Raw genomic sequence first — 20,509 nt, forward strand, 5'->3', positions numbered from 1 at the left:
TCGTCCCCCAGGCTGTGTGGGGGTAAGAGGGGGGCTAGGAGGGGCAGGGGGCGACGGCAGAGCCCCCCACCGCGCCGTGCCGCAGGTCAATGGGGTGCCGGGGGGTCCCTGCGGGTGCCAGCACCAGGCCCCGCACACATCCCGACACGCCGGAGAGGAACTTGCCGGCTGTGAGGCTGCGGGGGTCTGGGGCACCGCCTGCAGGAGGGGGGGATACGTGAGTGTGGGAACATGGGGACGCAGCACCCCACGGTCCTCACACAGGTCTGCTTCCCGTGTCCTGTCCCAAGTGCCATGCTGCATCCCAGCACCATATGTCCCCTTTCCCTGTCCCCTCTCTTGTCCTATCCCGTGTCCCACATCGTGTCTCATTGTACGTCCCCTCCCATGTCCCACCCCATGCCACGTCCCGTGTCCCATTCCATGCCACACCACGTACAATCTGGCATCAATTTGTGTCCTGTCCCATCACTCCCATATACCTCATCATGTCCCATCCCTCATCCACATCCCCTGGTGTCCCATTCCGTGTTTTGTGTCCCATCGTGTCCCATACTTTGCAGCATCCTCTGCCCTGTGTCCCATCCTGCACCCACACCATGTTCTACCCCATACAGTCTCCTATGTCCTCCCTCCACCATACTCCATTATGTCCCACCACTTCCTGTCCCGTCTCTACTGTGCCCCCTGCCATGTCCCACGTCCCACCCCACACCCTGTGCCCCCACCCTCCACATCTCCATACCGATGTAGACGCTGCCCTGGGTGTTGGCCATGATGTTGGTTCCTGGGGACTCTCCAAACACCGGCTCCTCCCCGTCCACCTGCAGCCACCCACGCCGGCCCTGCCTATGGGGCAGCATCAGCACCCACGTCCCAACCCCAACCCCCACACCGTTGTGTCCTGACCCCACCTGGCCGCCATCACGTGGTGCCACTCGCCATCATTGACAGGGTCTTCGGAGACGATGGTGGCCTCGCCGCTGCCCAGCTGGTAGCTGTGGGGACACGGGGCTGAGCATGGGGACGAATGGGTGGTGTGGGGCCCCAAGGGACAAAGGTGTCCCCCCTCACCTGAACACCAGGTGCCCATCCTTCAAACCCAGCCCCACGAAGTCTTTGGCTTTGCCACTCTCCTGTGGGCACATTGGGGCTGTGAGTGGGATGGGGACAACCCCGTCCCCTACCCAGGGCTGGATGCCCTGGCCGTGTCCCCGCTCACCGCCCCGTGCCACAGCAGCAGCCCCTCAGTGCTGCTTGTCCTCAGCTCCAGTTCAATGGTGTCTTGCAAATCAGGTGCGCTGCAACGAGAGGGGCAGGGCATAGGTGCAGAGCCTGGGACAGGGCAACACCATGGGTGCAGAAATGCAATGGGTTCAAGAATGCAGCAGGTAGAATGCAATGGGCGCATGAATGCAACGGAAACAAGAACGCGCTGGGTACAAGGATGCAGTAAGATACAACAGCACAGTGGGTGCAAGAATGCAAGGGGTGCCACACAGCAGGAGGGGTGCTAAGTTACGATGATGCTGCAGGAAGGGATGCAGCACCATAATGGGTGCAAGTGCAGCAGCCTTGAAGGGTGCAACACCACGGGAAAGGTGCAATGCTGTGACTGTGGCAACGTGGTGGCCAGGGCAAAGCATGCTGGAAAGGATGCAATGCTGCAGTGGATGCAGCACCAGGAGAAAGGTCCAATGCAGCAACGGGTGCAGTGCTGCAGGAAAGGGGCGCAGTGCCAGGGGGAAGGTGCAATGCAGTGTGAAGAGGTGCAACACTATGATGGGTGCAATGCCATGAGGGTCCCGGTTCCTGCTGTCACTCACCCACGGGGAAGAGGTGGCCGGGCAGGGCCAGGTAGGAGCCGTCACTGAACACGGCGCTGAACTGCCCAGGCGTGTCTGCAGGGAGATGGGGAGAGGAGGCACCGCTGAGCACATCCCCAGCAGCAGGTTTGGGTGCAAAAAGGGGAAAACGGGTGCATGGCCCCCAGGGGAGCGTACCGCTGCCACCGCTGCCCTCCTGCCAGTCCTGGTCCAGCTCTGACAGCTCCGCGCCTGCGGGCGAGAGGGCGATGGGGACCGTGGCTCATCCCCACATGTCCCCGTGTCCCCGCACCCCCAGCTCACCGTGCTGGCAGTAGGGGCCGCCATAGCCCTCGGGGCAGACGCAGCCGTTGTCCTTGCAGGTGCCGCCGTGCAGGCAGGGGTTGTGCTCCAGGCAGCGGTCGGCCACCCGCTCGCAGCGCGGCCCTGGGGACACGGTGGTGGCACATGGTGACACGGGCACGCAGGGTCTCGGCACCTCCTGCACCCGCTTGCGCGCGCAGCACAGCACACTGCGCACACACCAGGCGACGCAGCACACACACAGCCAGCCCCACGGCACTCACCGCTGAAGCCAGGGGTGCAGAGGCAGCGGAAGGGAGGGCTGCCAGCAGACAGGGGCAGGCAGCGGCCCCCGTGCAGGCAGGGTGCGTGCAGGCAGGGCGAGCTCTGCCCACACTGCCCCACGCCCCGGCTGCGCAGGAAGCTGTACGACAGATCCACCTTCTTCCCATTGATAGAGACCTGCGCCAGACACAGGGGTTTAAGCCAGGGCACCCTGCACCTGGGGCACCCCGCTCCAATGCGCGGGGGGCTCACCTCGCCAATGCACCCTTGGAACGAGGCGTTGGTGGGGGGCCGCAGGGGGGGCTCCACTCCTCCAAGGTAGAGAGGGCTGTGCAGGTTGAGCCCCTGGCTCTTGCCAGGTGAGGAGCGCTGCACCGGGGCGCTGCCGTCCACCGTCATTGTCCCATCCTTGTGCAACCGCTCAGCTGTCACCCGGTGCCAGCGGCCCAGTGCCACCGGCTCGACGCTCCGCAGCACCGCTGTGCCTGCAGTGATGCCATGACTCAGCACTGCCATCACCCCCAGGGAAGTCTGGGGGCACCAGGACTCCTTGGGGACCTGAGTGATGCCCTGGGTGATGCTTGGGAACTCCAAGAATATGCTGGGACCCTTGTGGTTCTCAGAGACCCCAATTGTGTCAGGATACTCGACAGACATCAGGAAACCCAATAGTGCCCAGAAATGCTGACAGCTCCCAGGGGCCAGATAGATGCCGGGGCACCCCGGATATGCTAAAGTTCTTTTGTGACATTTGGAGAATCTGGCAGTGCCTGGGGACCTGAGTGACACCAAGAAACCCCAACTGATGCTAGGGAAGAGGGGGAGGGCAGCAATGCTTGGGATCCTCAGTGACATCAATGATGCCTGGGGACCCCAATGATGTCTGGGGACTCCACTGACATGCAGGGATCCCATAGTGCTTGGGAACCCCAGTGATGCCAGGCCACCCTGGCCAAGTCAGCAACCCACATGGTAACACCAGAGCTCTCTCGGTGACACCAGGCCCCGCTGTGCCATGCCAGCCTACCTGAGCCCAGCTCATAATGGAACTCGAGGTGGCCGCTGACCATGGCGAGGGCGACAAAGTCCTCAACTGGGGAGGCTTTGCCAGCACTGAAGAGCAGCAGTCCGTCCGGTGCACGTGGCAGGAACTCGGCCTCCACTCGCAGCTCATGGTGCACGTTGGTCAGGGGTGGGTATGAGACGAAGGCGCCCGCCTCATCGAAGGATGGCACGCTCACTGCCTCCCCTGCAGCACTCACATCTCAGCACCTGTCCTGACGGTGCCCCCCTCCCCTGGCTGGTACTTCAGGCCCTGACTCCACCATCCCCATCTCCCATGGTGGTACCTAGCCCCATTTCTGTGTCCCCAAGGTGGTCTCCAATTCCCCATCCCCACTGGATCCATGATGACCACATCCCCAAGCGGCAACTAGTTCTCTGTCTCCATCCCGCCTGTTTCCCCAGTTTTGTCCCAACCCCCTGCCCGTGTCCCCAGGGTCCTTTCCATCTCCATGTTCCTGCTGCAGACTAGATCCATGCTCATGTCCCCAGAGTGGTCCCAGCCCCACATCCATGCTCACAGGGGGGTCTCATCCCCATGCCTGTGTCCTCAGAGCCATCTCCATGCATGCCTGCGCCCTCAAGGTTGTCCCATCCCCATGCCCGTCTCCAGGGTCACTCCATCCCACATCCCTGTCTCCAGGGTTGCCCCCAGCCCCATGCCTCTGTACCCAGGGCAGTCAGAGCTGTGTCATCCCCACTCCAATGCTTGAGCCCCTAGTGTCATCCCCATCCTCTATACCTGTGTTCCCAGGGGGTTCCAGCCCATTGCCCTTGTCCCCAGAATCATCGTTATCCCCGTTTCCATGTCTGTGTCCTCAAAGAGGTCCTCCTACCCCCCGTGCCCCTGTCCCCAGGATGGTCCCATGCCCATGCACATCCCCAGGAGAGTCCCAGCCCCGCACCCCTGTCCCTGGCACTATCCCCACCCGGTGCTCCACCCCTGTCTGTGCCCACCTTCAGTGCACCTCTCCCCCATCTTGCCCAGGTGGCAGCGGCAGCTGTAGCCCTGCCCATCTGGCCGGCTGATGCAGGTGGCGTCAGGCCCGCACGCCTCTGCAGAGGGACAGAGGGGACAGAGACAGGAGATGAGCACTGGGGATCCCCACACCCAGAGGGCAGCAGGTGACGCCCCTGTGGCAAGGGCACCCACCTGGGTGGCAATGCAGGGCCTGTGAGTACTCGCAGTTGCTGCCAGTGAAGCCTTGGGGACAACGGCAGATGTAGGTGCTGCTCTCAGCGTCCTCGCAGATGCCGCCATTCTGTGGGTTGGAGACACACGTAAGCACCAGGAATGGGACCAGTGGAAGGGGACAGCACGCGTCATCCCCGACCTCACCTGGCAGGGATGGTCCTGGCACGTGGGACAGTTGGAGACGCCGTGTGCCGGCAGGTCCAGCTCCCCAAAGGCCACCTCCTCGTTCTGGATGCGCAGCTGGCGCACGCAGCCTGTGGGACACAGCAAGGCGACACACTCAGCCCCACCCTGAGTGCCGGCCCCCAGCACCCACTGTCCCACTGCATACCCACAAAGCCACGGCTCAGCCCTGTCTTGGCCACGACGGTGTAATCAGGGTACCCACCGAGGTACAGCTCCTCATTCAGGTCCAGCCCTTGGAATTTGCCCTGTAGGCACAGGGGGGTGAGCACAGCCGCCCCAAATCCTCCCACAGCTGTGGGGTGCCCACACCCCTACCTGTGAAGTCCCGTTAACAGGGGGCTGCCCGTCCACCTGCAGTGAGCCTCGTGTCAGGTTACGGAAGAGGCGCACGGTGTGGTACTTGCCCAGGCGCAGCGGTGTCGGGTCCCGAATGGTGGCCATGCCAGAGCCAGCATCGAACCTACCATCAAATGGGGAGATATACAGGGTGAGGGGGGGGCTGCCCCTCCAGCTGGCAGTACTTTCCCGTGCTCTCACCTGAACTCGGGCCGCCCGCCCACCAGCCCAAAGGAAATAAAATCGGCGCCGCTGCTCTTGCGCTGCCCATTGTAGAGGAGCATCCCTATGGGGACACAGAGGGGTGAGCACGGCCGCAGCGTGGGGCAGCCCAGACGCACCCCAGGGAGCAGGGAGAGCAAAGGTCCCTGGGGTGGGCGCTCACCTGAGTACAGGATGAGAGCTAAAGGAAGGAGAGAGATGGAAAGGAGGACGGACAGACGGAGGAGGAGAGAGAAGGAATGAGAGCAGGCCTGTGTGGCACAGTTGGGCTCAGGGGGCCGAGGGGCCCCCATGGTGCTCACCATCGGCAGCATCAGGCCGGAAGGTGATCTGGATCTCAAAGGTCTTGTAGGCATCCTTGATGGTGGGCAGCGGCAGGAAGGAGCGGGGCGTCTGCGTGAAGTAGGGCACCAGGCGCTCTGCGGGGACACGGGGCTCAGCACGGACAGGGATGCCAGCCCCCCGGCCCGTCTGTCCAGTACTCACCTCGCACCTTCAGCACGTAGAAGGCTGTCTCCTGGCCGCGGCGGTTGCTGGCAGCACAGGCATAGACGCCAGCATCCTCAAGGCGCACAGCCGGCAGCGTCAGAGCGGTGCCCTCCACCCGCGCGCCTTCCGGCAGCTCCCCCTCCAGCTGTGAGGACAGCAGGGGTCAGCACCCATAGGGCACCCATCCCTGCCTTCGCACAGCCTCGTGTCCCCGCATCCCTGCTCACCTTGCTCCAGCTGATCTCCGGCACGGGGAAGCCAGATGCCAAGCAGGGCAGGACGGCTGCCGAGCCCACCGACACCTCCTTCACCTCCGGCTGCCCGGCAATGTGTGGGGCGGCTGTGGACAAACAGAGCTGTCACCCCTCACGTGGGGGTCGGGGACGCCCTCCCCACACCATGTCCCCATCTGCACTCACCCTGCACGTGAAGGATGACGTGGGACTGCACGGTGCCCACAGAATTGGTAGCGGTGCAGCGGTACTGCCCTGCATCCGCCCGCTCCACCCGCTCAATGGTCAGGGTGCCGGCACGAACCAGCACCCCCGGGCGGATCCGGCCCCCCACTTTGCTCCAGGTGACGTGTGGCTGTGGTTCGCCGAGCCCTAGGCACTCCAACTCCACCTCCGTGCCTGCCAGCACCGTCTGTACTGCCGTCCGGATGTTAATCAGGGCCCTGGGCAGAGCTTGGGGGGGGAGATGGGATGATTTAGGGGTGACCCCGGGCAACAGGAGGCATTGTGGGATTTGGGGAGGCAACCAGCAAAGTGAGAGAGTGGGGGTACCGGGGTGCCCATGGAGAGAGGTGGGAAGAAACAGAGTGCCCATGGGTATAGGGAGATGAGGAGTTTTGGGGTACCCGTGGATATGGGGAAATAGGGGAGGTACCAGAGTGCATGGGGAGAAACAGGGGGCATTGGGGTGCCCATAGATGTCCACGGGAGAGACAAGGGGTACCAAGGTGCACATGGATGGGAGGAGATGGGGAGCACCGGGGTGCCTGAGGGCAACAGTGAGAGATCAGAGGGTAGCAGGGCACTAAGGGGAATGGGAAGAAATAGGCGAGTGTTGGGGTGACTATAGGCATGGGAAGAAACAGGAATACTGTGGTGCCTGTAGGCATGCAGAGATGGGGGAACCAGGCTGCTGCAGAGCATGGGGAGAAATTGGGTGTACCAGGATATCTGAGGGGAAAATAAGGGATACCAAAATGCTCAGAGGCATGGGGAGGGACTGGGGTGCCTACAGGGAGAAAAAAATGGTACCCAGGGGCATGGGGTGATGAGGGTACCAGCGAGCCCGTGGGAAGAGCAGGCAGGCTCAGCAAGCGCCCATGAGTTGAAGGCAATGAGGAGGAGTATACGGGGCTGGGGTCGGCAGATGCCTGTGGGTGCAGCAGAGCTCAGGGGCAGTGAGGCGCTGCTGTTTGCAGTGTCAATCAGCGTGCTCCTACCCTGCACAGTGAGCGTGGCCCTGTCCTCCGCCTGCCCACCCGGAGCGCTGGCCCGGCACACGTACACCCCCTGCGCCCCTTGTGCCAGCTCTGGGATCCTGCAGGAACACAGGGGACACACACAGTTGCGGGACCCCCGGGACGCTGCCCGCCCCCCACACCGCCCTGCCCGCCTTACCGCAGCACCCCGTCCCGCACGCTGTGCCGGGGGGGCAGCTCCCCGCCGTCCTTCAGCCACTCCAGCCGTGCCTGCGGGTCTGACGCGCTGCAGGCGAACTCAGCCATGCTGCCCACCCCTCTCACCAGGCTTCCCGGCGTCACCCGCACGGCCAGGGCACCGCCGTCACCACCGCCGTCACCTGTGTGGGATGTGAAGGTGACACCGGGCATGGCGGGCAGCCCCAGTGCGGTGCGGGGCAGCGGCACTCACCGTGCACGGTGACACGGGCGAAGGTCTCGGCTCTGCCCACACGGTTGGTGACCATGCAGCGGTAGGTGCCAGCGTCGGTGGGCAGCACGGGGCTGATGCGCAGGAGGCCGGCACGGGGCACGGCGCGGGGGGACAGGCTGCTGTTAAGCTTGTCCCAAGTGTAGAGCAGCGGCGGGGTGCCGTGGGCCAGGCACTGCAGCTGCACCGTGTCGCCCGCGTGCACCGCGCTGTCCTCTGGTAAGCTGGTGGCATACGGCGGGGCTGTGGGACGGAGCCGTCAGCACAATGTGAGAGCAGGATGGGGGACGAAGGCGTTCATGGGGCACGGAAAGTGTGGGTGGGGGGGAGATGGAGCAGTGCTGGGGTGGGTGAGAGATAGATGAGTCCGAGAGGAAGGGACTGAGGGAGAAAAGAGCAGGGAAGGACGAGAAGTGGATTGATCTCCGAGGAATGGACGTGGGGGAAGGTGGATGCGTGTGGGGATGAGCACCTGGATGGCTGTGTTACAGACATGTCCAAGACAAAGGGACGGACAGAGCGCCAGCTGAGCCGGATACGCGATGGCTGGGTGAAAAACGGGTGGAGTAGTGAGCAGCGAAAGAAAACTGTGCAGATGAGAGTTAAAGGATGGATCCACGAGGAAAATACGGATGTGAGCAGAGATGGATGTACACATGGCTGAGTGCCAGGACGGATGAGTTGTGGAGGGATGGAAGAGAAGCAGAAAGAGCTGTATGCAGGGATGAGTGCTGGGACGGACAAGAAACAGGTGGATTTGTGAACAGCGGATGGAGAGGAGTGTGAGCACAGATGGTGAGATGATGAGTGCAGACATGGACAAGGCAATGGAAAACATCCAGGGGGAAGAGATGGGTGAAGGTGTCCATAAAGAACTGGAGAAGACAACGAATGCTGAGATGGACAAGTGAGGATGGAGAGTGCTCAGTGAGAGGAGTGTGAGAAGTGAAGGGGAAGGACATGAGCAGATCGGGAAGGGATGGACAGACAGATGCAGGGAGAGCAGCAAAGTGTGGGTGGGTGATGGAGGTGGACCCGTGCTGCACCAACCACAGCCCCTTACTCTCCACATCCAGGGTGACGAAGACCTCAGTGAAGCCGGCGGGGCTGCTGGCATTGCAGATGTACTGGCCCGAGTCCTGCTGCGCCACACGGGGGATCACCAGGGTGCCATTCACCACACGGTGCTGCCAGGGCAGCGGTGCCCGCAGCTTCGACCACTCGATCCTGGGCTCTGGTTCGCCTGTGGGCATGTCACCCCATGTCACCCCATGTCACCCCATGTCACCCGGGGCAGGGGGTCCAGGCAGGTGCCCATGGAGGCTGTCCCCATCCCGCACCTGTGGCCGAGCAGTGCAGCGTGGCGGTGTCCCCAGCCACCACTGTGATGGTGGGTGGTGCGGTGACCCTGGGGGCCCCAGGGTGCCTCTGTGCCGTCTCCACGCTGACGTCTACGCGAGCTTGTGCCGATCCCAGAGCACTCTGTGCTGTGCAGATGTAGGTCCCGGCGTGCTCTGGTTTGGCTGGTGAGAACTGGCAAGGGGAAAGAGTGGGTAGTGAGCACCTAACACATCCGGAAGTACACAGTACCCCAGGATGCCCCCCTCACCTGCAGCACGGCCTGGCTGTCCATGTGCAGCAGTGTCTGGTGCTCCACCTTCTGCCGTGAGCCCAGTCGGCTCCAGCGCACCAGTGGCCGTGGCTCACCCCGGCCCAGGCACTCCAGGCTGAGAGATTTGCCCTCCGTCACCGTCACAGGGCCTGGTGGCATCACTGACACTGTGGGGGCACCTGGAGAATGGGGAAGGTGTCAGTGTGGGGATGGGCATGGGGACATCATCGCCTGAGGGGCACCTGGAGGACATCAGCATGGCCGTGGGGACACTGCTACTCCAGAGGCAGCTAGAGCACATGGAGGACATCACAGGGACGCAGATGGAGGTAAAGGCACCCCAGGGGCACCTGGAAGATATCTGCATAGGGACATGGACACCACCACCCCAGAGGCACCACAAGCTTGATAAGGATGTCAGCACAGGCATCTGGACACCACCACCCCAGAAGCATCTGGAGAACATTCCAAAGGGACAGGGACAGCATCACTACCACCCTTCGGGCACCAAGGCCACAAGGGGATGGGGACACCACCACCCCAGGGGTGCCTGTAGCAAACAGAAGACATCAGCACAAGGATAAAGACATTAGAATGGGGATGGAGACACCACAAACATCCCGGGGGCATCTGGAGCATATGGGGGACAACAATATGGGGACAAGGATGGGGACACCATCACGCTAAGAGAATGTGGAGAACGAGCAGGAAGTGAGGACAGAGATGGGGACACCCAGGCAACTTGTACCTTGCACCAGGAGGTTGACAACGCTGCTGGCAACACCAAAGCGGTTGGAGGCCACACAGTGGTACGCACCCTGGTTGCCCACATGGGCACCAGTGATGGAGATGACAGAACCGTTGGCACTGATCTTCACGTTGTCTGAGCAAGGAAAAGGATCAGTACCTGGGCCACCACGGGGACCATGCTGGGGCCACCCGAGGGACCGCTGTACCTTGGAGGTGTTGGCCAGGTCCCATCCGCCAGGTGACGTTGATGGGCCGAGCACCATCGTGGATGCGGCACTTAAAGGTGGCGTCCTCGCCCGGGGCCACGGCCATGCTGTGCGGGTCGATGGAGATGATGGGGCTCTGCAGGCCTGCGGGGACAAGGGACAGGGAAGCCACCGAGGTCACCCGCGCTGCCCCTGGCACCGGTGCTCCTCTCTGCCCTGCAGCTGCACTCACGGTAGCTGGAGCTGTCGCGTGAGGTAACGGTGACAATGATGGTGGCCTCACGGGAGGTGCTGCCCAGGTCTGCCCGGCACACGTACTCGCCCGAATCGGCCACGGAGAGCTGTGAGAGCCTCAGGCGGGACCCCGACATCTGCAGGGGATGCAGGGGGTGGCATCAGCTGGACATGCGGGGCCACCAGCCTCTGCCCTGCCACATCCCCACCTACCTGGTGCTTGGCTGGGAGGGACCCGCCACGCTTGTACCAGGTGAAGGTGGCCTGGCCCTGGCCAGCCACCACACAGTCAAGGTCCAGGGTCTGTCCCTCGGTGACAGAGGATGCTGAGGACTCAATGCGGATAGGTGGCGTGACGCTGGAAGCTGCATGGGCAGAGTTAAGTGTAAGGTCCCTCCCAGCACCAGGGATCAGCACGGTCCCCGTGTCCCCCTCCACAGAGTGGTACTCACAGTGGGAGGGGCCGGCATCATCATCAATGGTGACAACGAGGGACGTCTCCTGCGTGACACCGCCTGTGGTCACCCGGCACACGTATTCGCCCGAATCGGCCGCCGACACCTGGGGGATGCGCAGGCGGGTGCCTGACACCTGTTGGGCACACAATGGGACGTGTCACGACCAAAGAGTGGGGGACAGGGCAGGATTTTGGGGTGACCCCCATTCCCCATGCCCTACCTGGTGGCCGGCAGGCAGGGAACCACCACGCTTGTACCAGGTGACAGTAGTGGGACCAGATCCTGCCACCACACAGTTGAGGTCGAGGGTCTGTCCCTCGGCGATGGCGGAGGACGAGGACTCAATGCGCACAGGCTGGGAGGCTCCAGGGGCTGGGGACAGGAAATGGGGGCATTCAGCACTGTGGCGGCACACGTCTGTCCCCAGGCGCTGCACTCTCGCTCGCACTCACAGTAGTAGGTGCCAGCACTGCTGGGCACAGTGACGATGACAGAAGCCTCCTGTGTGGCAGTCCCCAGGGTGACCCGGCACACGTACTCGCCCGAATCAGCCACTGACACCTGGGTGAGGCGCAGGTGGGTGCCTGACACCTGTTTGGACACAGCGGGGACACGTCAGTGCCAGCGAGCAGTGACAGCGCAGGGTGTCTAAGTGACACCAGCTCCTTGCATCCCACCTGGCTGTTGGGGGGCAGAGCCCCACCACGCCGGTACCAGGTGACTTGGGGGTGGCCCTGCCCAGCCACCATGCAGTTGAGGTCCAGGGTCTGTCCCTCAGTGACGGAGGCGGACGAAGTCTCGATCCTCACAGGTGGTGTGACGCCCACAGCTGGGGAGCGGCGAGGTCAGTGGGTGCAGCCACCCCTCAGTCACACCCCTGTGTCCCCTCCCAGTCCCCATTCCCAGTACCATATGAGGAGCCAGCACCAGTCTGGATGGTGACGATGAGGGATGTCTCATGTGTGATGCCGCCTGTGGTCACCCGGCACACGTACTCGCCCGAATCGCCCGCTGACACCTGGGGGATGCGCAGGCGGGTGCCCGACACCTGGGAGAACACACATCAGGTGAACACCCCGACACCCCAAAACCCTTCTTTCTGCCTCAAAACGCTCCCCTGACATTTCTACCTACCTGGTGCTTGGCTGGCAGAGACCCACCACGCTTGTACCAGGTGACGGTGGCCTGGCCCTGGCTGGCCACGATGCAGTCAAGGTCCAGAGTCTGTCCCTCAGACACAGAGGATGACGAGGACTCAATGCGCACCGGGGGCGTGACACCAGAGGCTGAGGATGACAGCAGCACAGTCACCCCATGGAGACATGTAGTACGTGGTCCCATGTCCCCATCCCTTTCCAGTCCCCACTCACGGTAGGAGCCGGCCCCGCTGGGCTGGATTGTCACCATGACGCTGGCTTCCTTGGTGGTGGCCCCGCTGCTCACCCTGCACACATACTCGCCTGAGTCGGCCGCTGTTACCTGCAGCAGCCTCAGCCGGGAGCCAGACACCTGTGGGGAGGGGACAGGGGGTTACTGGAGCCTATGTGGGACTGCTGGGACTTGCACAGGGACTTGCAGGCTTGCACAGGGGCTTTTGCTTTGCAAGGAGACATCTGGGCCTGCATGGAGCCAGGAGAGCTTGCATGGGACATGTGGGCTTGCTCAAGTGCCATTTGATCTAGCATAGGACAATGCACGCATGTGGCCACTTGAAACTGCCTGGATGCCAACTGGGCTTGCATGGGGACATGTGGCATTGCATGGTGCCACCTGAGATTATGTGGGAACATTTGGGTTTGCACAAATGCCATTTCTGCTTTGACAGGACCAATCAAGCTTGCACAGGGCTTGCACAGGTTTTGCCTGAGGACATCTGCACTTGCATGGGGACATTTGGGTTTGCCTAGGGACATCTAGGCTTGCACATAACCATATGGCCTTGCACAGGGCCATAGATCAACCCCAACCTTCACTACCTTAGGGACAGTCCACTCTGCATCCCCTACCTGGTGCCTGGCCGGCAGGGACCCGCCACGCTTATACCAGGTGACAGTGGCTTGTGCAGGGCTGGCAATGACGCAGTTGAGGTCCAGGGTCTGTCCCTCGGTGACAGTGGAGGATGAGGACTCGATGCGCAGTGGCGTTGTGCCCCCTGGGGCTGGGAACCGAGATGGAAGAGTTAGAGACAGCATAGTGCACCACCACGTGTCCCACCTAGGGGCATCGGGATCCTGGGAAGACACCAGAAGCAGGACCCAGACTGTGCCATGCCCCCAGCTGCTGAGGACACAGCGGGTGTTCAGCTCCATCCCTCTCTGCTGGGTGCTTTCTGCATGGCTGCATGGCAGCTCTGCACCCCTACAGGTGTGCCTACAGGGCTGTCCCCAAAAGCTGCTACGAGGTGGGACCCAGTAACAGTGAACCCAGAATGAGTACGCACACAGGTGGCAGCTCCAGGGAGTGTCACCCACCCACACCCTGTTCCTACTCCGACCCCACTCACGGTAGGAGTCGGCCCCGCTGGACTGGATTGTCACCATGACGCTGGCTTCCCTAGTGGTGGCCCCGCTGCTCACCCTGCACACGTACTCGCCTGAGTCGGCCGCTGTCACCTGCAGCAGCCGCAGCCGGGAGCCAGACACCTGTGGGGAGGGGACAAGGGTACACTGAACTCCATGTGGGGCTGTTTGGGCTCGCATGGGGACACCTGGCCTTGCATGGGATCACCTGGGCTTGCATGGGATGACGGGTCAAACCCACCCATCACACCCTGAGGACAGGCCCCTGTGCATCCCCTACCTGGTGCCTGGCCGGCAGGGACCCGCCACGCTTGTACCAGGTGACAGTGGCTTGTGCAGAGTTGGCAATGACACAGTTGAGGTCCAGGGTCTGTCCCTCAGTAACAGTGGAGGATGAGGACTCAATGCGCAGCGGCGTTGTGCCACCTGAGGCTGGGGACAGAGACAGGAGGGTGACACTGTGTCACGGCTGAGCCCCACTGGCACACGAGCCGGCTCGGTGCCGCAGCACATGGGGACGGCCTGTGGGCAGTGCCACCCCCAGCCCCACTCACGGTAGGAGCCAGCCCCGCTGGGCTGGATTGTCACCATGACGCTGGCTTCCCTAGTGGTGGCCCCGCTGCTCACCCTGCACACGTACTCGCCTGAGTCGGCTGCTGTCACCTGCAGCAGCCGCAGCCGGGAGCCAGACACCTGCAGGGGACAGAGGGACATTGGAGCTCGCATAGGGCTGCTGGGGTTTCCATGGGGCCACCTGGGCTTGCACAGTAATAACAGAGCTTGCAAAGGACATGAATCCCCAGCCTTCCCACCTTAGAGACAGACTCTCTGACATGCCTTACCTGGTGCCTGGCTGGCAGGGACCCGCCGCGCTTGTACCAGGTGACAGTAGCCTGTGAGGGGCTGGCGATGACACAGTTGAGGTCCAGGGTCTGTCCTTCAGCCACGGCGGAGGAGGACGCCTCAATCCTGACGGGAGCCTGGCCACCTGAGGCCGGTGGTCCTGGAGGGGGAGAGAGTGATGGCCAGATGATGACATGACACCTGGGGCCACCCGTGGCCACCTGCAATGCAGAGCCCAGCCTCACCGTAGGACAAACCAGAACTGGACACAACGGTGACGATGACAGATGCCTCCCGGACACCGGTCCCCGAGCTCGCCCGGCACACGTACTCGCCTGAATCAGCCACGGTGACGTGGGGGACACGGAGACGGGACCCTGATACCTGGTGGGGACATATCAATGTCAGAAAGAGGAACACAGGGCAGCTTTTGGGGCAGCCTTCTGTTTCCTGTGCCCTACCTGGTGGCCTGCAGGCAGGGAACCTCCACGCTTGTACCAGGTGACAGTGACCTGGCCAGATCCTGCCACCACACAGTCCAGGTCCAGGGTCTGTCCCTCAGTCACAGAAGGTGATGAGGATTCAATGCGCACAGGTGGTGCAGCTCCTACAGGAATCAAGGTGGGCTGTAGGACCAGCAAGCAACCAGGGCACCCCAAAATTGCCCCCAAACCCTGCGGCATCCCCAGAGCGGCATTCCCAACCCTTACCTGGCACCACCACCACCTCGATGCTGGCGCGAGCTGTGCCAGCGGCACTGGTGCCCACGCAGAGGTAGATGCCACCGTCAGCGACAGTGATGGAGGGAATGAGCAGCGTGGCGATGTCAGTGCGCTCAGAGCGGGACTGCAGCGTGGGGACGGGGTGAGCGATGCCTGGGGCACGCCACCAGGCCCCAGAGCAGCTCCGGGTGCTGCAGCCAGCTCACCTGAGGTGGCAGAGAGCCACCCTGCTTCTCCCAGGAGATGGTGGCAGTGGGTGACCCCGACACACGGCAATACAGCCTCACTGTTGAGCCCTCCTGCACCTCCGTCCGCTCCGGGCTAACCTGCACCCTTGGCTCATCGGCACCTGTGGGCAGCACGCATTCAATGCCAGCACCGAGATGCGGACATCGAGGACATCAAAGGACGCTGGGGACACTGGGGTGCAATGCTCACCTTGCACACGAAGGTAACCCCGTGCCATGTCCTGCCCGGCGCTGCTGCGTGCACGGCATGCGTAGTGCCCCTCATCGGACGGCTCGACAGCACTGAACCGCAGTGTGTCACCCTGGACAACCGCTCGTGGTGGCAGCGCACCTGCAGGGACATGGGCACCACGTCACCCCCGCTGCATCCCCCAGCCCGGTCCCCACGTTCCCACGCGAGGTGAGCACCTACCGAGCCACTCGAGGGTGGGCGTAGGGCTGCCGGTGGCAACGCAGCGGAACTCAGCAGGCTGCCCCAGTGCCACGCTCAGCTGCGCCGGCTCCACACTGGCAGTGGGGGCGGTGGCAGTGGCAGCTGTGGTGACATGTGGCGGGGGCTCAGGGTGCGCCGGTGCCCTCCGGAGGGTGGCACAAAGCAGAGCAACGGCGTGGTGTGGGGTAAGCGGTGGAGCCTGGCATGCGGCAGGCAGGGGGTGTGCGTGGCCCCAGACGGGTCCCCCTGCGGTGACTTACCCGGTCTGTGCCCCTCCATAAACTCAACAGGTCCATAATACATCTGGGTCTTTGAGGGGGCTGCAAGGGGAGGATCAGATTTAAGTTTGGTGGGGCCCGTCACCCCAGTGTCTGGGTTCCAGCTTTTCCAGGAGGAGCTTTCACCCAAACGACACGTGGGGTTCCCACTGCTCAGCCCCTGCCCTTTCGGAGGTGCCCTTCAGGGCTTTGGGAGGGGGAGGAACGCACCCTGGACGTAGAGCGTGGCTGTGCCCTCGTCCATGTCCAGCATGTTGGAGCCAGTGCACACGTAGACACCGGCGTCCTCAGGCTGCACGTTGCGGATGGTGAGGATGCCGTTGAAGTCCATGGCGCGTGATGGCAGCGTCCCGTGGTTCTGCCGTGTCCACACCAGGGTGTAGGCAGGGGACTGGGGGAGGATAGGGAATGAGGAAGCACCCAAGGGTGCTTGTAGGACCCACACGGTTGGATGGGCACCCAGGGGTGTCTGTGTGCCCTGCATGGCACTATGGGGACACACACGGGGACAGATGGGCAGCTAAATGTGTTTCCAACCCCCAGATGGACACCCAGAGGTGTCTCTGAGAGCCATATGCTGCCACATGGGAGCATAGGGATCTTTATGGCCTGGGAGACACCCAAGGGTGTCCCTGAACCCTGGGTCCAGGTAGGTGCCCAGTGGTGTCTATGTGTCACTGTGGCCATGTTGATACCTAAGGGTAGCTGTATGGTGATGCGGGCACTCACAAGGCCTGAAAGACCCAGAGAGCACCCATGGGTGCCCATATTTCCCGAATGATTCAGAGAGCACTCTCTTTGAGACCTACTGAGCTCCCAGGAGTGCCCATGCTCCCTGCTCACCTTGCTCTTAGCTGTGCAGATGAAGGTGACATCAGCCCCAGGCTTCACCCTCTGCACCCTCTTCTCCTCCACAGTGACAGTGATGGGCTTGGTGGGGGTCTCTGTGCACAGACAAGAGGGCTGAGCGCCATCCCCACCCTCGTCCCTGGTCACCACGCCGCCACCCACCATGCCCTACCGGTGACGATGACCTCGGCACGGCTGGAGTTGCTGCGCTGCAGGTTGCGGCAGGAGCAGACGTAGACACCGGCCTCAGAGGGCTGGATGTTGGCAAAGTGCAGCTCCTCACCTGGGGGCACGGGATGGGTGAGACTGCCACGTCCCCGTCCTCATCTGCTGTCCTCATCCCCATCCCCACCCTATCCTTGTCCCAGTCCCTTCGACCCCTTGTGGCTGTTTCCAACTGCACGCATCCCCATCCCTACCCAATTCCCGTCCCAGTTCCTTGTCCCCATCACTGCCTCCACCCCATCCCCAGCCCAGGACCTTGCCTTGCCCACGGCTCTGTGCACTACTGGGCAGGGGCCGCCCATCCTCCCGGGACCAGTGGTAGTACAAGGGGGGTTCTCCACTGGCCTGGCACCGCAGTGTGACTGCACTGCCCTGTGGCACCGCCGTGCGCGGTGGGTGGACACGGACAGCAAGCAGGGATGGAGAGCCCAGCGGGACACAGGTCTGGCCTCGCACAGTGGGGTCCCCTGTGTAGCCTGGAGCACACCTGTGGGGTACAGGAGGAGAGGATGTAGGGGATGATATCGGGATGGGGATATCGGGGTGACAACGCTTAGATGAGGATGGTGGGGGGGGATATGGGGGTCATGATATGGGGGAGGAATATCAGGATGGAGACACTGGGGTAAGGGATACTCAGGTGAGGATGTGACAATATTGGGGTGAGGAGACTGGGAAGGGATAAGGGCTGATGACATTGGGTTGAGAAATCGAGGTGAGGATGTTGGTGCAAGGACATGGGATCGACAGACTGTGCATATTGGGGTGGGGCTACTGGGGTGTGGATGTTGGAGTGCAGAATTGGGGTTGAAACAGAGGAGGGATATTGGATTGGGGTAATAATATTGGGGTGGGAATATTCAGGTGGGGATGCAGGGATGAGAATATGGGGGGGATGTCAGGATGGGGATATTGAGGTGATTTTATCTGGATTATGGATGGAGATTTGGGGGTGGAGATAGTATACGTGGTGAGGACATGAATATAGAATATATTGTGAATATATCGTGGTGAGGACAATCAGGTAAGGATATCAGTATGCGGATTGGGGGTGGGGACATCCAGGTTGGTCATTGGAGTGGGAATATCGGGATGATTCCATAAAGGTGAGCACATCAATGTAGGTACACTGAGGTGCAGATATCAGAGTGGGTAAGGACACAGGAGTGGTACATCAGGTGGGAACAACAGGGTGAGGATAATGGGGCGGGTCCATACAGGGTGGGTACACCAGGTGGGTGCACCAGGTGGGTGCACCAGGTGGGTGCATCGGGCGCTCACCGCTCGCAGTACTGCCCGGTGTATCCTGGCGCGCAGGCGGTGCAGCGGTACCCGCCACCTCCCAGGCTCTCACAGGTCCTCGAGAACCTGCAGGAACAACAGGCAGCACGGGGCCATCCCCTCCTCTCCCCTCCCCGTGCCCACAGCCTCCAGCACTCACTGGTTCTCTGGGTGCAGCAGTGGGCAGGCGCAGGGCTGGCAGTCCTCAGGCGTGCCAGCAGTGGCATCCCCGTAGAAGCCAGGCGCACACTGGTCGCAGAAATCCCCCGCCGTGTTGTGCAGGCAGCCCTGTGGGGCACACGGCAGAGGGTGGATGGTGCTGGGAGGCGCCCCCGGAACCCCGCAGCACCGTGTGCCGCCAGCAGCCCTCCCAACTCACGGAGCAGAGGCCGCTCTCGGGATGGCAGCTGTCGGAGTGGCCGTTGCACTCGCACAGCTCGCAGTGCCCCAAGTACAGGCCGCCCCCGGTGCGCGTGTAGCCGGGCGCACAGTCCTGCAGGCAGAGGAAGGCCGGTCAGCGCCGTGGCCGCACACAAGGCACTGGGCCGGCAGACCTCGCGGCACGGCTCACCTGGCAGGACAGGCCCCGGTAGCCCGGTGGGCACCGGCACTCCTCCACTTCCGGTGCCGGTGGCAGGCCGGGCCGGGGAGGCGCCGCCACGTCCATGCTGACGGCGGCAATGGCAGCCCAGGCCGTGCTGCTGGCGTAGGTGGCGCGGACGAGGATCTCGTCTAGGTCAGCCAGTGCCATCATCAGGTGCTCCCGCGTGGCCGGCCGCCCGTCCGGCCGCTGCCAGTGGTGCTGTGGGCAGGGGATGATGTCAGGGGGCGCCGCCTCCCTGCACCCCCTGGGGGATGAGGAGAAACCGAGCCCAATGTTCCCACCTCCCGGAAAACGATCTCGAAGGCACGCGGTGTGCGGGGCGGCAGCTCGGGCTGGTAGGCCACCAGCGTGATGTCGTTGCCCTGCGGGTGAAGGGGGGGGTCAGCACATCCCACTGCCAAATGCCCCCCCTCCCGTAATCATCTACTGACCGTAATCTGGATGTCGGCATCAGGCAGGGGACCCCCACGGCCCCCCAGGGTGTAGGTCAGCGTGTAGCGGAGCCGCCCGCCGTAGGAGCCCACCTGTGGGTGGGAAAGAGGTGGTGGGAATCGGGGGGGGAATTGGGGGCTGGCGTGTGGGGCCCCGCTCAGGGCGGTGGGGGGGGGGGGGGGGAAAGGTGCTGCCAGTGGGAAAAGGATGCAGGGAGGTGGGGGGTGGGAAGGGAGATGGTGAAAGGGAAGGGAAAGAGGACGTGGAAAGGGGAGGGAAAAGTGAAAAGATGAAGGAATAAGAAAACAAGGAGAGAGGAAAAAGGGGGAGAAGGAGAAAAAACAAAAGAGGGGAAAAGGAAAAAAAAATAGGGAGAAAAGGGAAAAAAGGAAGGACAAATAAAAAAGTAAGGAAAGAGAAAGAAAGGAGAAGAAAGAAAGAAGGAGAGAAGAACAATGAGAAAGGAGAGAAGGGGAAAAGAAGGAGGAGGAAGAAAAAAAGGAAAAAGGAAAATGAAAAAGGAAACAAGAGAATCGGAAGAATAGAAGAAAGAAAACAGGAAAGCAAAGTAGAAAGAGGAAGAGGAAAGGAAGAGATAAAGGGAATAAAAAAGGAGGAAACGGAAAAGATAATGGAAGAGAGAAAAATGGGTAGAGAAAAGAGCAAAAGAAGAGGAAGTGAAAATAGAAAAGGAGGAAAGAAAGAAAGAAGAGAAAAGGAAGGAGGGAGGAGGAGGCACTGGGAGTGCTCACCACAGACGGGCAGCTGAGGCCAGAGGCCCCACCAGCCCCGGGGAGGGAATGCCCACAACCATTACCTTGTCGCCCAGGTAGGGCTGGGGCAGCTGCCAGTAGTAGGACTCGGGGGACAACTCCCCAAAGCGCCCGTAGGTGAGCTGAGGCCCTTGGGTGCCCATCTCCACGCTGAAGCCGGTGGCCACGCGGGTGCTGCGCTGCCGGTTCACCAGCGCAAAGCCCTGCCAGCTCCCAGCAGCAAACGGAGTTCGCACCTGTGGGACAGGGTGGCTGAGT

General features: G+C 62.2%; 1 protein-coding gene across 1 annotated transcript in view; it reads right to left on the reverse strand.

Annotated features, from left to right (window-relative positions):
- Positions 1–34: 34 nt before the first annotated feature.
- HSPG2 (heparan sulfate proteoglycan 2) overlaps positions 35–20,509 on the reverse strand; it is a gene marked incomplete at both ends in the record, with an annotated part of 30,001 nt that continues 9,526 nt past the window's right edge. The window contains 61 exons of the mRNA XM_079545635.1: positions 35–198; positions 746–849; positions 915–998; positions 1,075–1,136; positions 1,223–1,301; positions 1,823–1,901; positions 2,004–2,057; positions 2,130–2,252; positions 2,393–2,570; positions 2,646–2,878; positions 3,421–3,642; positions 4,413–4,511; positions 4,609–4,717; positions 4,795–4,904; positions 4,982–5,081; positions 5,152–5,296; positions 5,374–5,458; positions 5,697–5,813; positions 5,881–6,028; positions 6,111–6,223; positions 6,303–6,569; positions 7,337–7,434; positions 7,515–7,695; positions 7,767–8,027; positions 8,848–9,027; positions 9,125–9,317; positions 9,394–9,575; positions 10,145–10,279; positions 10,353–10,496; positions 10,585–10,723; positions 10,800–10,951; positions 11,039–11,177; positions 11,265–11,416; positions 11,497–11,635; positions 11,722–11,873; positions 11,954–12,092; positions 12,179–12,330; positions 12,415–12,553; positions 13,051–13,202; positions 13,548–13,686; positions 13,844–13,995; positions 14,118–14,256; positions 14,406–14,566; positions 14,652–14,790; positions 14,868–15,013; positions 15,117–15,252; positions 15,335–15,477; positions 15,567–15,707; positions 15,789–15,911; positions 16,070–16,129; positions 16,298–16,478; positions 16,931–17,031; positions 17,109–17,214; positions 17,417–17,648; positions 18,443–18,529; positions 18,603–18,730; positions 18,822–18,935; positions 19,014–19,244; positions 19,328–19,408; positions 19,478–19,570; positions 20,296–20,487. Coding sequence (XP_079401761.1) covers positions 35–198; positions 746–849; positions 915–998; positions 1,075–1,136; positions 1,223–1,301; positions 1,823–1,901; positions 2,004–2,057; positions 2,130–2,252; positions 2,393–2,570; positions 2,646–2,878; positions 3,421–3,642; positions 4,413–4,511; positions 4,609–4,717; positions 4,795–4,904; positions 4,982–5,081; positions 5,152–5,296; positions 5,374–5,458; positions 5,697–5,813; positions 5,881–6,028; positions 6,111–6,223; positions 6,303–6,569; positions 7,337–7,434; positions 7,515–7,695; positions 7,767–8,027; positions 8,848–9,027; positions 9,125–9,317; positions 9,394–9,575; positions 10,145–10,279; positions 10,353–10,496; positions 10,585–10,723; positions 10,800–10,951; positions 11,039–11,177; positions 11,265–11,416; positions 11,497–11,635; positions 11,722–11,873; positions 11,954–12,092; positions 12,179–12,330; positions 12,415–12,553; positions 13,051–13,202; positions 13,548–13,686; positions 13,844–13,995; positions 14,118–14,256; positions 14,406–14,566; positions 14,652–14,790; positions 14,868–15,013; positions 15,117–15,252; positions 15,335–15,477; positions 15,567–15,707; positions 15,789–15,911; positions 16,070–16,129; positions 16,298–16,478; positions 16,931–17,031; positions 17,109–17,214; positions 17,417–17,648; positions 18,443–18,529; positions 18,603–18,730; positions 18,822–18,935; positions 19,014–19,244; positions 19,328–19,408; positions 19,478–19,570; positions 20,296–20,487 — 8,529 coding nt within the window. The remainder of the gene's footprint in view (positions 199–745; positions 850–914; positions 999–1,074; positions 1,137–1,222; positions 1,302–1,822; positions 1,902–2,003; positions 2,058–2,129; positions 2,253–2,392; positions 2,571–2,645; positions 2,879–3,420; positions 3,643–4,412; positions 4,512–4,608; positions 4,718–4,794; positions 4,905–4,981; positions 5,082–5,151; positions 5,297–5,373; positions 5,459–5,696; positions 5,814–5,880; positions 6,029–6,110; positions 6,224–6,302; positions 6,570–7,336; positions 7,435–7,514; positions 7,696–7,766; positions 8,028–8,847; positions 9,028–9,124; positions 9,318–9,393; positions 9,576–10,144; positions 10,280–10,352; positions 10,497–10,584; positions 10,724–10,799; positions 10,952–11,038; positions 11,178–11,264; positions 11,417–11,496; positions 11,636–11,721; positions 11,874–11,953; positions 12,093–12,178; positions 12,331–12,414; positions 12,554–13,050; positions 13,203–13,547; positions 13,687–13,843; positions 13,996–14,117; positions 14,257–14,405; positions 14,567–14,651; positions 14,791–14,867; positions 15,014–15,116; positions 15,253–15,334; positions 15,478–15,566; positions 15,708–15,788; positions 15,912–16,069; positions 16,130–16,297; positions 16,479–16,930; positions 17,032–17,108; positions 17,215–17,416; positions 17,649–18,442; positions 18,530–18,602; positions 18,731–18,821; positions 18,936–19,013; positions 19,245–19,327; positions 19,409–19,477; positions 19,571–20,295; positions 20,488–20,509) is intronic.

This window comes from Tetrao urogallus (genome assembly GCF_951394365.1).
Source record: "Tetrao urogallus genome assembly, chromosome: 21".
Lineage (NCBI taxonomy): Eukaryota > Metazoa > Chordata > Aves > Galliformes > Phasianidae > Tetrao > Tetrao urogallus.